Below are 15570 nucleotides of genomic sequence, written 5' to 3'. Positions count from 1 at the left end.
ATTCTCAAACTAAGCCATGCACATTATTGTATTGTTGAGGGTAGAGCCGATAGTAACAGAGGTTGATCATCGGTCGTCGTCGTCCCCATTTCTAAACTGCGAATTGGCGGAAATGGGTTCTGGATAACCGCCGTAATCCTTGGGAGATCTCGAGCCGGATCGGACAGACACTGTCGCCTTGCTGAATAATCCACTCTAATGCTTCTTCTTCTTCTTCTAGAGAGAAGCACGTACCTGCCTCAGAATACTCTCGTCATGATCTAACGGTGGATCGAGCGACCCGGCGGTCTCAGTCCGGCATGCGATCGACGACCTGTCTGTCGTCTACGGTTGTACTAGCAAGGTGCCAAAGACCGAAAGCGCGAGACACTCCTCTGAGCTTATCCGATTCCGTTTTCTGAAGCGGTCGAGCTTTGCCAAGTTGTCAAGCGACCGTGAACGTCAAAGAAAATTTTTCAGATGTTAATTTCCCTACGGAAAAAAAAAAGAAGAGAAGAGAAATGATCGCAAAGGCCGCCTGCTCCAGTTCAGCAGAGAAGCCCTAGCTAGCTAGTCAATTAGCGAGGGGAGCAGATCAAGAAGCACTGGAGGAGGATGCATGTGATCAGAGACCACCTCTGTAAGCACTAAGCAGCTCAGCTCTTCATCTTTTAGGACCAAACAGAGTCGGCGGACAAGGACACTGAAGGACGCTCTCGTGCTAGTCCAGCTCAGTAGCGTCGCCGACTCGTCAGACCAAGCCGGCCGCAGTCAGATCTGCGCGGTGGAGTTGGCACGACAGGTTGGATTCTAGAAACCGGCCGATGTGTATGCAGGTCGTCCAATGCAAGCTCAGTCATTACTCTTGTTCTCTCTCAGTATATATCTCCAACATCTGTTTGGACACGAGATGGAAGGATAAGGCGACCGACGTACGTAGCTAGAGAGACTCAGGAGAGCACGTGTTTGGTGTGCGTTCAACAGGAGCTAGGCATAACGGATCTCACACGCACGCTGGCTTCGAAAAGTCTCTGAAACAGAAGCAACTTGCGAGTACGGATCGCGCCGTTCCCACAATTTAGTCCACGGGGGATCAAGGCTCTACTGCAATTATTTGAGCATCGGGAGGGCAATAATAATGAGCAAGCGAACAACTTCACTTCATCCACTCGGCCAGTTTGGCAGGGCTCCGGCTCCGGCTCCGTGCGCTTACCGAAGCACGGAGGAGCCGGAGCCGCACCAAACGGCATTGACCGCGGAGCCATTTTTTGGCACATTTGGGAGGAGCCGGAGCCGTTTTAAGCCTGCATGGAGGAGCCCAAAAAAGTGGCTCCGCGGCTCCGGCTCCGGCTCCGCACGAGGAGCCCCTCGCGAGGAGCCCTGCCAAACTCGCCCTATATATCGACGTGGTGCGCCAAGCAACGTACTTACGTCATATATTCTGGACGGTTCAGTTTCGTCAAAACCTAGACGGTTCAGTCACAAATTTCTCTGCATCTCGTTGATTACCAGAGAGCACGGCGGCAATAATCAAGTTGATGTACTGCGCACATGTCCAGATAGCAGATATGATGTGCCCAAGCTATAGTTGTCTGTCAACGTGGGAATGCCGCCGATCGAAGATGGCCGGGAGTGGGCGGGGCGGGGCATCGAACGTTGTTGCACAATCCACGGGAGAGGCAGCCAATTGGAGGAGCAGCGCTGTATCCGGCTCAAGGAAGGAGAAACTGGGAGAGAACCATAGGACGGAGATTGTAGCTAGGGTTCTCGTTCGTCGCTGAATGAAGCTGAAAATTCAGGTTTCTGAGGAGGAGCAGCTCCATAGTTTTTTTTTTTGAACGAACTGGCACAGACTGTGTGCCATTTCTATATTAATATAGAAGTTAAGAAATGAGTTTGTAACGTCTGGGACGATCGGCAGTTGGGCACCATATATATTCATAGACATTATGCACAGGTTCATTATATATATAATAACAAATCGTGAATGCATGCAAAGCTGTGTCAACTTCTAGTCCCGGTCGTCGGCTTGTACAGGTCGATGTCTCGGGGCTAGATCGGGCAAATCATCCATCGCCAAAATCCCAGAGCGCCGGCGAGAAGGACGAAGACGAAGCGCGTACGCCGGGCCAGAGGCTACAGCGACGCTGCGGGGAGCATCACCATGCACATGCGCAGCGTGAACGCCACGACCACGGACGCGACGGCCACCATCATCCCCCACTTCTGCACCCTGGCCACCGCCGCCTCGCCGGGCCTCGCCACGATCGAGAACATTGAGAGCACCAGGCTCGAGAAGAAGCCCAGGCTGATGAACGCCAGGCCCGCGCTGTACAGGGCGGCGGCGCCGGCGGGCTGCTTGCTCTGCTGGCTCGGGGAGTCGTCCCTGCTGGGGCGGTTGACGAACAGCACCAGCGAGGCCGACGCGGCGAAGAGGCACACGGTCTGGACGCTCTTCGCCACGCGCCTCGACTCCGCGTCCAGCTGGTCGGCCGGCTCCTGGTCGCGTCCTCCTTCGCCGGCGGAGGCGGCGGCTTGCAGCGGCGTCGCCGCCTCGATGTCGAACGCGTGGACGACGGTCGTGATCGATGTCGGCGCCGCCTCTTGTTCTTGCGCCGGAGGAGCGGGCTCCTCCTCCGCCTGCGCTGGGCGCCCGGCGAGCTCGGCGCCGAGCAGCAGGCTAGTCCGGTCGTTGAAGGAGCCGGTGAGGACGCGGGCGTAGTCAGCGGCGGAAGGGATGGAAGACTTGATCTTCTCGAGAGCTGGCCGGAACATCCCCGCGATATCCATGATCGAATTCCAGCTAGCAGTGACCACCCTACACCACTCAGACTAAGCTCGCTTGCCGCTAGCTAGTGATTGAGTGTGCCCACGCGCATGCCAGTTGCGGTGGTTATGGAGCCAAAGCCGGCCACCATCTCTTTAACGCCACCGCAACTTAGAAGTATGAATTATAAATAGCTGACGTTGGATGGTGACGGGTGAAACAAGGGCCCATCTCCAAGGTCACTTTTTCCTAAAAACGATATGAATAATATTGATCTACCAAGATTTAAGCTAGTTAAATTAATTAATATAATCATGCATGATGGACCAAAAATAACGAGATCAGCCTAGGAGAAACTAGATGTTTTTCATTAAGATACTCCCTTCATCCTAAATTATAGGTCGTTTTAGCTTTTCTAGATACATAGTTTTTGCTATACATCTAAATATAAAGTCATGTCTACATACATAGCAAAAATATGTATGTAGAAAAATCAAAATAACCTACAATTCACCTCAACCAGTTGAAATGGACCCACTTCCTATGTATGTTAGAGCCTACAAAGAACACATAAAAACATTTCAGTTTTTTAGACAAAGAAAGCTTTATTAATGGAAAGTTCTGCAACAATTCGATACACCCATGCATTACTTAAGAGTGAAAAAACAAGAATAAAACACAGTGTGCTCTAAGCAGCATAGAATCTCAAACTCAACATAGTATAACTCAAAACCACCCAATAAAAAATATTTTGTAACCTATAAAAGATTAGCGTTCTATAAACAAAGGATGATATGCATATTCCAAAAATGGGCCCTACGTACATTTGAAAATATCTAGCCACCTAATAACAGAAACTAGAAAGCCCCTTCACAAATAAAAATGGTATTATTATGATGGCCCGATGGGTTTGGCAAAGTTAAGGGGAAGATAAACAAAGGCGGCGAACTCCTCACCATCTACTCTTCCAACAGTCTCTGGCTTAATTAGTTTTTTTTTTAGGAATCCACCTTAATTAGTTAGTGTACTACTACCTCACAACTCAAAGAAAAGTCAGAGTTGACGCAGAGGTAGGGAGAGAACCGTGAACGTCAGTGAGAGCATTAAACTTAAGTAACACTACTGAAACAGTAAATTACTGACAATTTAATGCAATCAAAGTAATGTATTAATGGAGAGAGTTGGTAGGAAGACAAGCAAGAACTTCAGCCAGAAAAATAAAAAGAGAGGAGAAACAAAGCTTTGTCGGTTTATCATTTAACTGAAAGTTTACCGCACATGCATGTGGGTGTAGTCAAAGATTCCTCTCTAGAAGAAAAGTAGTACTCCCTCCGTCTCAAATTGTAAGTCATTCCAAGAATCTTGGAGAGTCAAAACATCCAAATTTATATAGAAAAATATAAAGATTTATGACATCAACTAGATATACTATGAAAATATAATTGATAAAGAATCTAATGATACTTAGGGGGTGTTTGGGAGGGGGTGCTAAATTTTAGCACCCCCATTTTAGTCACTTTTAGCCCCTCCTCCTCCCAAACACCTAGGCTAAAATGGAGGGGCTAAATTTTAGCCCTCCATAATCCATTAGCCTCTCAAGAGGTGCTAAAATGGACTAAAAGTGCTAAAAGTGGCCCCCCTCCTCCAAAATTCCACCCGGTACCCTCCCCTCTCTCCTCCCCCGCGCTCTTCTCTCTCCTCTGCGCCAGATCCCGCCGTCGTCCTTCTCCGCCCGCCACCGCGCCGCCTCCGCCCAGCCTCTGCGCCCCGCGCTGCGCCACGCCACCCGCGACCTCCGCGCCGGCCCCGCTCGCCCTCGCGGTCTCCGCCAGCCCTGCCCGCCCCCGCGGCCTCCGCGCCGGCCCCCGCCTCCTCCGGCCGGATCCGGCGGTGGCCTTGCCGGAGGGCAAGCAGCAGGGCGTCCTCGAGGTGGCGCCGCGCGCTGTGTCTGCTTCTTTGCGCACACGCCGGAGGAGCTCCAGCCACTGTACGTGTCGTCAGCGGGGTCGCGCAGCGCGATGGAGATGGAGGCGGCGATAGGGATGGGGCTGCCGTCGCCGGGCTGCTGTCGCCGGGGGCGTCGTTCACGCCGCCGCTGTCGCCGTCTGTCGGCGGCGGCAGCGTTGCAGGCGCGTGGCCGCAACCGAACGTGCCGGCGTTGTGCCTGCCCGGGAGTGCAAGGAACCTTCACCTGAGCCGGCTGCGCACGTTGCTGAGCGCGCGTAGCATGGCGGTGGACGAGCTGCTCGCCTCGGCGGACTACGCGGATCTGCCTGCTGCCAGCGTGGCGCTAATGGCTGTGGCCGGCGCTAACGCGACAGGTGGAGGCGGCGGCGGAACCTCCGCGCCGGCCGACCCCGCGGCGCATAGGCCGCCGGCCGACCCGCCTTGGACTCGGCCTCCTCCACCATCCTCTGCTGCCGTGCTTGCCCGATTGGAGTCAAGCAGGAAGATGAGAAGGGGTAAAGGAGAGGAGGCAAATGAGGATAAAAGAGTCTTTTAGCAACCAAAGTGCTAAAATTTAGCCCTCCACCCAAACACCTTATAGTGCTAAAGTTTAGCACTCTATTTGAGAGGCTAAAATTTAGCCCTGGGCTAAAGTTTAGCCCCTTCCTCCCAAACAGGGCCTTAGTTGACATCATAAATGTTATTATATTATCATATAAATTTGATCAAACTTGAGATACTTTGACTCTCCAAAATTCTTGGAATGACTTACAATTTGGAACGGAGGGAGTAAAACAATCAAAGAATGCTGGACAACGTTGTTGTGTAGTCCTGGCCTGTTTGCAAGAGAAGGATTGGCCCATGAATGCTTATGAATTTGCTTCAATTATGTAGGGATTTGGATTCCAGAACCACCGTAGACGTTTCTTCTCAAATCTCAATTATTTCTCATGTATACATGCATCGTCTCTATATACACATATACTACATACATCGGACATTAATAGATGATGTTGAGATCGACAAAGGCTTTCGACTTCGACCTGCTGTGCTAGGTCATTCCTCCAGTAGGGAACATCAATTATTCCGAACGGGAGGGAGTATATATTTATTCCACAAATGCATGGCATTTGGATAGAACCGCTAGTAAATTAATTGAAAAAAGCAGCACGGATATTCAAAAACTCGGTTTCTTTTTTTAACGTAAAGCTGGCAGGAGATTTGCCACTTAATATAGAAGAGAGTTGTGGCCTAGTCCAAACAAAAACAGGGGGAAAAAAGCAACTATACAGAGGGTAACAAAGTGCCTATTGTTTTTGTTGCTGGCCAAGACTCCCTCCTTAATTTGGGAAAATTGGTTTCATAGCATCGAAAGATTGTCACATCCGTAAACTACCATCAAAAGATTATCGCTCTGTAAACTAGTGACCCAAAACTCGGTTTCTTTAGAGCATCTTCAAGAGTGCTTAAAAAAATAAATCTCAAAAAATTAGTTTTGAGACCTTGCCAAAAATTATTGGAACGAAAAAAATAGCCCATGAACCAACAGTTCCAAAAAACTTGGTCCAAAAACATTCAATTCTTGGCACATCATTCATACGTGGGCCCAAAATTTATTTTTTTCGGCTGTGAACAGTACTTATGGGATTTTTATTTCCTCCTCCTTTTTTCCGTGGGTTTTGGTAGTAAGAGAGGGGGGCAAATTTGGCTCAAGATCAAGTTGGTATTGGGCATGCGGAAAAGTTGAGAACGAAATTGAACAACTGTTGGAGCGTTATTTTTTCACCTTCGTTCTCAAAACTAATTATCGGAACCATATATTGAGCACTATTGGAGATGCTCTACAATTTTCGCCACTACTAGCTTGTTGCGGCGCTTGGATTAGTAGGGGTACGGTTCAAGTGTATCGCCTTTCCGATCTGAGGAGGACTAGCTAGTACTTCAAATAAATATCGTTTATATATATATATATGCTGTTCTTTCCCTTGTACTAAGTACTCTTGAATAGTAATGACTTTCCGGGATTCATCAGGTTTTGCAAGTAAAAGAAAAGAAAAACGAATCTAGAAAGAGGCTTTCAGGCTTGTCCGCAAGCCAGCGGTTTCAAACATAGCAGGCGGCGTTAGTTTGTCGAAGTCACCGGTCAATGACATCGACCTGATCGAGCCACCGAGGCGACATCTGCATATTAATATACACATGGAAAACCCGGCTGATAGTGATTCATCGACAAAACAATTAATCATTGTCCAGAAAAAGTATGATCAATATGCTTTTTTTTTTGGACTCGATCATGGATGCCGAGAGATTCTCCATGTGCTCAGCTCCATCAGTGACTCAGCTCAGGGCCGGGGTTAGTAAACCCCACCGTGCACAGTGAACTCCAATGACGTCATGGAGAAGACGTCAGCACTAATCGAAGCAATGTCCAAAGGCAAAAAAATAGTATCAGTTATATAATACAAAGTGAACAAATCGATCGAGCACCACCATCCTGCAAATTGGGATGGCTTGCTAATATACTATCTCCACGCATGCACGACTCTTGGGAGCTGATCTAGCTGTCCGGCCGATTGTAATGCAATTTGTTTCTCTTGGCTAATCTTCTTCTACGCTTCTACGGAGTAGATAAAACGAGCTGCGCTAAATTAAGAGGTTGTTTGGAAGGGGTTCTCCTAAAATAGCTTCACTGGTGAAGTCAAAATCAATGAAGCTAAAAAAACTATCTTCACATGGCTTCTAGTTTATTTTAACCCCGGTTTACAAAACAGATTCATACTATCGTGCCTCGATTTGCACAAAACAGGTGAAATCTAAACCAAAAAGCATCGCCAAACAAGTCCTAATATGCTAGCAGTACTACTACCTGTCTACCTCCACTGGCTGAGCTTCGTGTAGGCCAAAGAGGACCCTGCCCTCTCCTTGCCAATTGCAAAAATCATTAACCAGCTATAGATTGATGCTTAGAAACTAAAAAATGAGCACATTATAATAGCCCCCTCTTAATTTGTGTTCCAGCTCCGCCGCTGTCTACCTCCAAACTAACCTATCATGGTTTAGTTCCCTACTACTACCTTCCATATTTGCAGCTCGTGATCCTCGTCAGATCATCCATAGACCGGAGACCAAGAGCTCGTGATCAAAGACAGTGAACGTGCGTGATGGAGGGGTCGAGCTGCCTATACGGCTGTACATGCCAAGCGACCTGCGTGCGAATGTCAGGGCTTCACGCTGACGTCAAGACCGGAAGTCATCTGCTTAACTATCGGCCCGGTTCCGTACGACTACTACGTCTCGTCCCGTTTTGTTACTAGAACACCGATCCATCAGCCGCCAGTGGGCCACAGCTAGCCTTTGCTGATGGTCAGGCCAGGCCTATGACTTCCTTCCTTCCAGAACGTATGACTGATGAGTGATGATGACCCTTCTGGTTCTAGGAATAAAATGAATAACATGGTGAAAGAAGGTCGTGTGAGCACTGAGCACCACGCAGTCGAACAACATTAAGATGATTTCATCAAATGAAAAGGTGATGAACTACAATACTTTTAGATCTTGTTTGGCTCTACAATTATCATAGCTCTACATCCTTATCTCTAAGACAAGCTCATGTTTTTTTTTCCATAGCGGGCAATCCCGGATTTTCATTACTAGAAGGAGCGAAATTACAAAGTCTCTCCACACAAGCTCCTAGCTTGAAGAAGTTGTGTTTTTTTTCCTTGCAAAAAAGTTAGTATGCTTTTTAAAATGTGCCACATGGATCATATAGAGCGTTCTCTGAGTAAGTGGATTTGTTGACTCATCTGCACAATTTATCTTTAAAATTCATAGCTTAAGCTCGGATGAAGAGGACGACGCTAGACAGTGGTGTGGCATTTGAGGCGGTCGCCAATGATGGGAGAAGCCAGAAGCGGTGTCTGGTGCTGACTGCTGACTGTTGCGTTTGCCAACAGGCAACAGGCAAGGTTTTTTTTTTTTTTAGCACAACCCAAACATGCAAGCGCTTAGAACATTTCATAATGGGCCGCGAGGAACCCAGCAGTGGGCTGCCCGCGCGTGGCGAGTGGGCTAGGGAGCCGGCTGGTTGGTACCTTGCTTGAGCCCGTGGGTTGGTACCTTTTGAGCCGTTATCAATGATGGGCCAGCGCGGCAAATACTGGCCCGGGACTTCCAGGCCTCGTCGTGTTCAGTTGCTCACAGCCGACCGCGCGTCGCCCCCGGCCCCCCGACTTGGGACTTCGACGACAGTCCGACTCGATCCCCTCGCTCGGCCTCCCTAACCCTAACGAGGGCTGCGGCGGTCGCCGGTCACCGTCAGCCGCGAAGCGCGCGGCGGGAAGCGGCAGGCAGGCGCGCGCTGGGCGGCTGCAGCTCGCGGCCTCGCGGGCAGGCGTGCCCCTGGGCCGGGCGGCTACAGACGGGCAGGCACGTCGTGCGCGGCAGCCGGCAGGAGACGGCGGGCAGTTGCGGGGCGCGCCGACCACCGGCGCGGGCAAGTGAAGCCGTGAAGGCAAGGCGGTTGGGCGAAAGCAAGCTCCATCCTCCATTGCTCCAAGCAGGCAAGCAATCAGATACTCATGCCACATTAGCTAGGTGCCTAGCTCGAATTTTTCTGAATTGATATTTGATTGTTACAATTGCTTAGGGTTTAACACTTTAGCTATTACGGAATTGTTCAGTTTGCCATTTGACTTAGTTTTACACTTGTACTTGCCCATTGTGAATGTACAACTGTTTCAGTTGTTGTTGAATGTCAAATTCAAGAACTAGAACCGCCTGTGTATTGTACTTCTGGAAGCTTTATTTTACCTAATTTGAGGCATTATGAAAATTTGGAGTACGGAATGGGCATACCAAGCAGTAAAATCCTGGCTAAGCCACTGATTACAGCTTATATGTGTAAACGCTAACTTCATTTTTTTTTTGCAGAAAAACTATACTGGATCCGCTCCTGCTAGGAGAAGATGATTACAGAGAAGCCAAGTTGGATTCGCCATGAGGGGCTGCAGATCTTCTCCATCGACATCCAGCCCGGCAGCCTCCGCTTCGCCACCGGTGGCGGTGACCAGAAGGTATCTTGTGTTTTTTTCTCCCTTCTACTTACTTTGAATCTAAGTGTAAATTTTCACTTCCTCCTTTAACATTCTGCAAGGAAAAAGTTTCTGCTAATTTGGCTTGTCAGTTTCATGTTTAGCCTTTTTCAGTGCTAACTTAACACTGTCGCGTGTTCACTGTGCTAACTGCTGTAGTCAATTTTTTTGTGATTTTGTGATCTTCCCTAGATAAAAGTATTTGAAGGTTAAGTATTGCTAGTATGAGAATTCTACTATGTTCTTGGGTACATCTTTTTTGGTTATGGGTAATATTTTGGTTCAATTGGCTATTGGACTATCTGAGATAACCTTAGGATTAGGAAGATAACCTTAGAATTGGGTATTGGTAATATTTGAGACAAGACTTTTTACAGGGAATTGTTGTGCAGTCATTGTTGTCCAAAATTTGGATCTCGTAAGGTTGATTCGAGTTATTTGTGCTGTTTTCAGTCCAATTTTAGTTAGCATGTTGTGTTAGGGCAGCTCCAGTGTGTGTGTTGACGTTTGAGGATGCTTAACGGAGGGAGGGAAAGAGAAAGATATGAGAGGTGCCATGCACTGGGTCACGCTCGCTTAGCTTCTGGCACTTTTTTTGAACATTGATTCTAAACACTAAGGTTTTACTTACAGCTTACTAGGATTAGCTGAGTGAACTAAAATCAAGGTTTGGCATTGATGTGATTCTTCACCGAGGGTGATGGTAACTGTGTTGTTGAGTGATAATTGAAAATTTTTAACGTTGAGTTTGTTGCAATTTCTTATTCTGTCGAGTCATATAACTTGCTTATGTAATACTGACGTGTTACCACTGCTTGATATTTTCCTTTCATCTTTCTTAGGTGGCCTTCTCCTTACAAATTTAACTTTTACTTGTTTCGTTGTTGAGATAGGTTCGAATATGGAGCATGAAATCTGTGGATAAGGATAATGCCAACCATGATTCCAGCCAAAGATTGCTCGCTACAATGCGTGATCATTTTGGATCAGTAAACTGCGTGAGATGGGCCAAGCATGGCCGCTATCTTGCTTCAGGATCAGATGATCAGGTTATCCTAATTCATGAGAGAAAAGCTGGTTCTGGAACATCTGAATTTGGTAGTGGAGAACCTCCGGATGTAGAAAATTGGAAGGTCATTATGACCTTAAGAGGGCATACTGCAGATGTGGTAATTATCTTCTAAAATCCACTGTGCTATGTTTATGCTTGTTCTTTACCTCTTACTATTACCTCTGTGATCTTTACTTTTAACTACTGAACACATTTTCCATTTCTTATGTGTAAAGTAGGTAGATCTTAGTTGGTCCCCTGATGATTCAACATTGGCTAGCGGCAGCTTGGATAATACCGTTCACATATGGAACATGACCAATGGTATTTGCACCGCTGTCTTGCGAGGGCATTCCAGCTTGGTCAAAGGGGTTACCTGGGATCCTATTGGTTCTTTTATTGCAAGCCAGTCAGATGATAAGACTGTTATAATATGGCGCACAAGTGATTGGAGTCTTGCTCACAAGACAGAAGGCCATTGGGCAAAATCTGTATGTCATGTTTCATGACTTTTGTTTATTAACTTTATTTGTGATCTTCATGTCTCGGTTTGCTGAATGCCTTTCTCGCTTTATTTGTTCCTGCAGCTTGGTTCAACATTCTTTAGACGACTTGCTTGGTCACCTTGTGGCCACTTCATAACTACGACTCATGGGTTCCAGAAACCTAGGCATTCAGCACCTGTGCTTGAAAGAGGCGAATGGTCTGCAACTTTTGACTTTCTAGGGCATAATGCGCCTGTTGTTGTGGTTAAGTTTAATAACTCAACGTTCCGTAAGAATTTTTCAAATGGTCAAGACACAAAGGCTGCACCAGTTGGATGGGCCAATGGAGCATCAAAGACATCAACAAAAGAGCAGCAACCATATAATGTTATTGCTATTGGAAGTCAAGACAGAACTATTACTGTTTGGACGACAGTGAGTGCCCGGCCGTTATTTGTTGCTAAGCATTTTTTCTCTCAAAGTGTGGTTGATTTATCTTGGTAAGACACTTCCACTATTTCCGCACAACCAGTATTATCCTGTATGATCAGGCTCATGGTGATACTGTTCTTTTCCCTCACAGGAGCCCTGATGGTTATTCACTTTTTGCCTGCTCCTTGGATGGATCGGTTGCCAACTTTCACTTTGAAGCAAAGGAGCTTGGATACAGGTTAAGTGACTCTGAAATGGACGAATTGAAGAGGAGCAGATATGGTGATGTTAGAGGACGTCAGTCAAATCTGGCTGAAAGCCCTGCACAATTGCTGCTAGAACAAGCATCAGCAAAACAATCAGCTGGCAAAAAGGGGTCTTCCGTTGCCCAGCCATTTCAAGCACCCTCAAAAGTTTCTGCAGATGTGCCTAACCCAGCTCCCGTTGTGCAAAGTCAGAAGGCTCCTGAAGCTTCACCTGAAGATGATAAGAAAATAGCAGGTCCCACTTCTGATGATGTAAATAAAGTTAACCGGTTATCTAGTCCCGTGAAACAGAGAGAATACAGGCGTCCTGATGGCCGGAAAAGAATTATCCCAGAGGCAGTTGGATTTCCTTCCAACCAGGATAACATACCCAACCGTTCTCAGAATCAAGTTGTGGATTTTTCATCTCTGGATCAACGAATGAATGGAAAAAGGCCGTCTTATGGCAGTAGTGGTAACTGTAATAACTGCGAATTTAGGGATCGCTCTGGTGTTACAGCAAGGGCAAACATAACTGAGAGTCTTGTTATTCAAAAAGCTTCAACTAGTGCTGGCAATGATGGAAGGCTGAGTATAGAACACACCGGATCTGTAGTTCCAGGCTCTTTGACCTCATGCTCTGCTCTTTCTATCCATGTACAAAATAAGAAAGACAATGAGGATTCTATACCAGTCTGCCTTGAAGCAAAGCCTGTAGAACGTGCTGCAGGTGATATGATTGGTGTCGGTGGTGCCTTTTCAACAAAAGAATCCGAGATAAAGTGTACAAGAGGTACAGAAACTCTTTGGTCAGATCGTATCTCTGGTGAGGTTACTGTCTTGGCAGGCAATGCGAATTTCTGGGCTGTTGGTAGTGAAGATGGTTGCCTGCAGGTGAGTAACATCACCTATCAGAATTTTTCTTATAAAACGATTCTGGTTTCAATTTGGATGCTACTATGCCTATCTAGTATTACTGGAATATGCCTTTTATTTTCTAACAATCTATTATTCTTCAACGCATAAATTTATTTTTCTGATTAGGTTTACACAAAATCTGGAAGGCGAGCAATGCCAGCAATGATTATGGGATCTGCAGCTGTTTTTATAGATGTTGACGACTGCTGGAAGTTGCTTCTTGTCACAAGGAGAGGTTTAATGTACATATGGGACCTCTATAATAGGACCTGCATTTTGCAGGACTCTTTAGCTTCTTTGGTTGCATCTCCAGATGAGGCATCGGCAAAAGATGCTGGTAACTATTTTGCATCGAGTCTTCAGTTCTCACGTGCTACCTGAGATGGCTAATCTGAACCTGGTTGCATTTAGATTCTTAGCATTTGTTGAAATAGTTGACGCTTACTAATTGTCCTTGCTTTGTTGACAGATACAGTAAAGGTCATATCTGCTAAATTCTCAAGATGTGGTTCCCCCTTAGTCGTCCTTGCCAGCCGTCATGCTTTTCTTTATGACATGGGCCTGAAGTGCTGGCTAAGGATCGCTGATGATTGTTTTCCAGCATCAAATTTTGCTAGCTCATTTGGTTCCACTCAGGGTGGGGAGCTAGGCAAGTTGCAGATTGATATAGGCAAGTTCATGGCTAGGAAGCCTATTTGGAGCAGGTCAGTGTGCAGAACTGTGCACCTTCGATTGCTTGAGTATTATAGGCTCTTGAAACTTGCATTGGCATCCTTGTGTGCTATGTATCAGAATTTTCAAATCAACTGGTGTGGGTGTTTCTGTTTCAGGGTTACAGATGATGGGTTGCAGACCCGTGCCCATTTGGAGACCCAGCTGGCAGCTTCTTTGGCTTTGAAATCAGCACAGGAGTACCGCCAATGCCTCCTGTCTTATGTACGGTTTTTAGCTAGGTAGGTTCATAATATATTTATTCACTTTCCATGTCTATGGATTACCAGTTAGCTTTTAGCATTGTTTTTGGTCCTCAGTTCTGTTTCCGAATTAGTTGAGAAAATATGTGAGTTTGTACATCTTGTGAAAATCTTTGCTGAAATGCTTCTTTTCATTTGGTCTTTTTTGCATGCAGGGAAGCAGATGAATCTCGTCTACGTGAAGTTTGTGAGAGCTTCCTAGGTCCTCCGGTGGGCATGGTTGGTTCTGTGTCATCTAGGGATCCCAAAAATCTGGTGTGGGATCCTGATATTCTTGTAAGTCTCCTTTTCCTTGGCCATTTGCATACTAGACTTGCCCACCTACATTTTTTTCCACAAAAAAGTCACTTTCAATTTGTCACATCTGACAAGTAGCGTCCTTGCTAGATAACCATGAGGTTTCATGAACTATAAATATACAGCACTCCTAGTTCTCATGTTTCTTAGTTGACATGATGTTCCAGTCTGTAAACTAACCAATGGCAACTCTGCAGGGGATGAAGAAGCACAAACTTCTTAGGGAAGATATACTTCCTTCCATGGCATCGAACCGGAAAGTCCAGCGGCTGCTCAACGAGTTCATGGACCTCTTGTCAGAGTATGAAGCTGCTGAGACCAAAGCTGACCCGATGGACGTCACACCGACACCGCATTGCACAACAGAAGCTAGCAACAAGGTGATACAGCCCACAATAGAAGCCAGCGACAAGGTGATGCAGCCGGCAGCAGAAGCCAGCGACAAGGTGATGCAGCCTGCAGCACAAGCCCGTGACAAGGTGATGCAGCCTGCAGCACAAGCCAATGACGAGGTGATGACCTCGTAGTTGTTGCTGCCCCTGGCATGCTCCAGTCCGGTTGCTGGAGACTTTACTGACCTCTCGATTGGTAAGTATGATAGGATAGTTCGCTGCGGGATACAGCGTCTCTTTAGAGAAGTGCTTTTATTAATCAATTAGCTGTGCATGTAACTGGTAGATTGTTTACATGGCGACCTTGGGCAAACACTGACATTAGATGTAACGCTGAGTGTAACAGTAGAAAAGGAAACGAGGTCGCCTGGTGATTATTGTGTTACAGTAATCTGTAAAAGGACGGATAAACTCATGTCCTTTTTGGTTGCAAGGCAATATCGGCCTTGATGGTTTTTAGCTAAGGCTGTGTGCGTTTCCTTTTGTAGAAAATGCAGCAAGAAGAGCTTGCAGAAGAGTTGGAGTAGGATTATTCGGGCACGGACGTGAGTGAGACTATAGCTGTTGCCTGTTGGCAACTGAATGAAGATTTGCACTAGGCCTTGTGGGACCCTGTATTATTCTCCAAAACTGATTCAGCCGTTTTTCATATCTTGCCTTTTCAGCGCTATTAGCTGAACATAATTTGTTTGCGTGCATGGTTATCGATCAGGCTAACATCAACTTATGACGGTGGCACAGTGGATGGTGAATGGTGATTGAGGGAAGGCGAGAGAGAATTTCAGGCTGGCGTACGTGAGCAGAGCTGATCCACCATCAAATCTGCAAGTCCCAAGCAAATCACGGTGCGCCGCGGATTATATACGTACGCTAGGCGTGTGAATCATGCGCATGACTTGTGATTGAAGATGGCAGGAACTCGGAAGGCGTGCTGCGCTTCACCTGCTACTGTGTGGGCCGGCCGGCGCGCGCGTAGGCATCTGCAAGAAGACC

At 46.9% G+C, this 15570-nt stretch overlaps 2 protein-coding genes across 4 annotated transcripts; one reads left to right on the top strand and one right to left on the bottom strand.

Moving 5' to 3' along the window:
* Nucleotides 1-1870: 1870 nt before the first annotated feature.
* On the bottom strand, nucleotides 1871-2894 carry LOC101782161. Its single transcript, XM_004968419.3, has one exon. The coding sequence runs from the start codon at nucleotides 2767-2769 to the stop codon at nucleotides 2116-2118; it is 654 nt and encodes a 217-aa protein (XP_004968476.1). The 5' UTR covers nucleotides 2770-2894; the 3' UTR covers nucleotides 1871-2115.
* A 6023-nt stretch (nucleotides 2895-8917) lies between these two features.
* On the top strand, nucleotides 8918-15207 carry LOC101782572 (protein HIRA). Of its 3 annotated transcripts, none has more exons than XM_022826922.1 (11): nucleotides 8918-9264; nucleotides 9623-9765; nucleotides 10677-10952; nucleotides 11074-11325; nucleotides 11422-11819; nucleotides 11903-12890; nucleotides 13041-13251; nucleotides 13384-13618; nucleotides 13745-13867; nucleotides 14044-14164; nucleotides 14383-15207. In XM_022826922.1, exons 2-11 carry the CDS (start codon nucleotides 9658-9660, stop codon nucleotides 14710-14712), a joined length of 3042 nt encoding a protein of 1013 aa, XP_022682657.1. In that variant the 5' UTR covers nucleotides 8918-9264; nucleotides 9623-9657; the 3' UTR covers nucleotides 14713-15207. The 3 variants fall into 3 exon arrangements, with proteins under 3 accessions (XP_022682657.1, XP_004968477.1, XP_004968478.1); XM_004968420.2 differs by having other exon boundaries at nucleotides 8919-9252; XM_004968421.2 differs by lacking the exons at nucleotides 8918-9264; nucleotides 9623-9765 and having other exon boundaries at nucleotides 10828-10952; nucleotides 11071-11325.
* Nucleotides 15208-15570: the final 363 nt, after the last annotated feature.

Source organism: Setaria italica, chromosome V (genome assembly GCF_000263155.2).
Source record: "Setaria italica strain Yugu1 chromosome V, Setaria_italica_v2.0, whole genome shotgun sequence".
NCBI lineage: Eukaryota > Viridiplantae > Streptophyta > Magnoliopsida > Poales > Poaceae > Setaria > Setaria italica.
The sequence above is the reverse complement of the archived record's forward strand: the minus strand, read 5'-3'. Positions and strand labels throughout refer to the sequence as shown.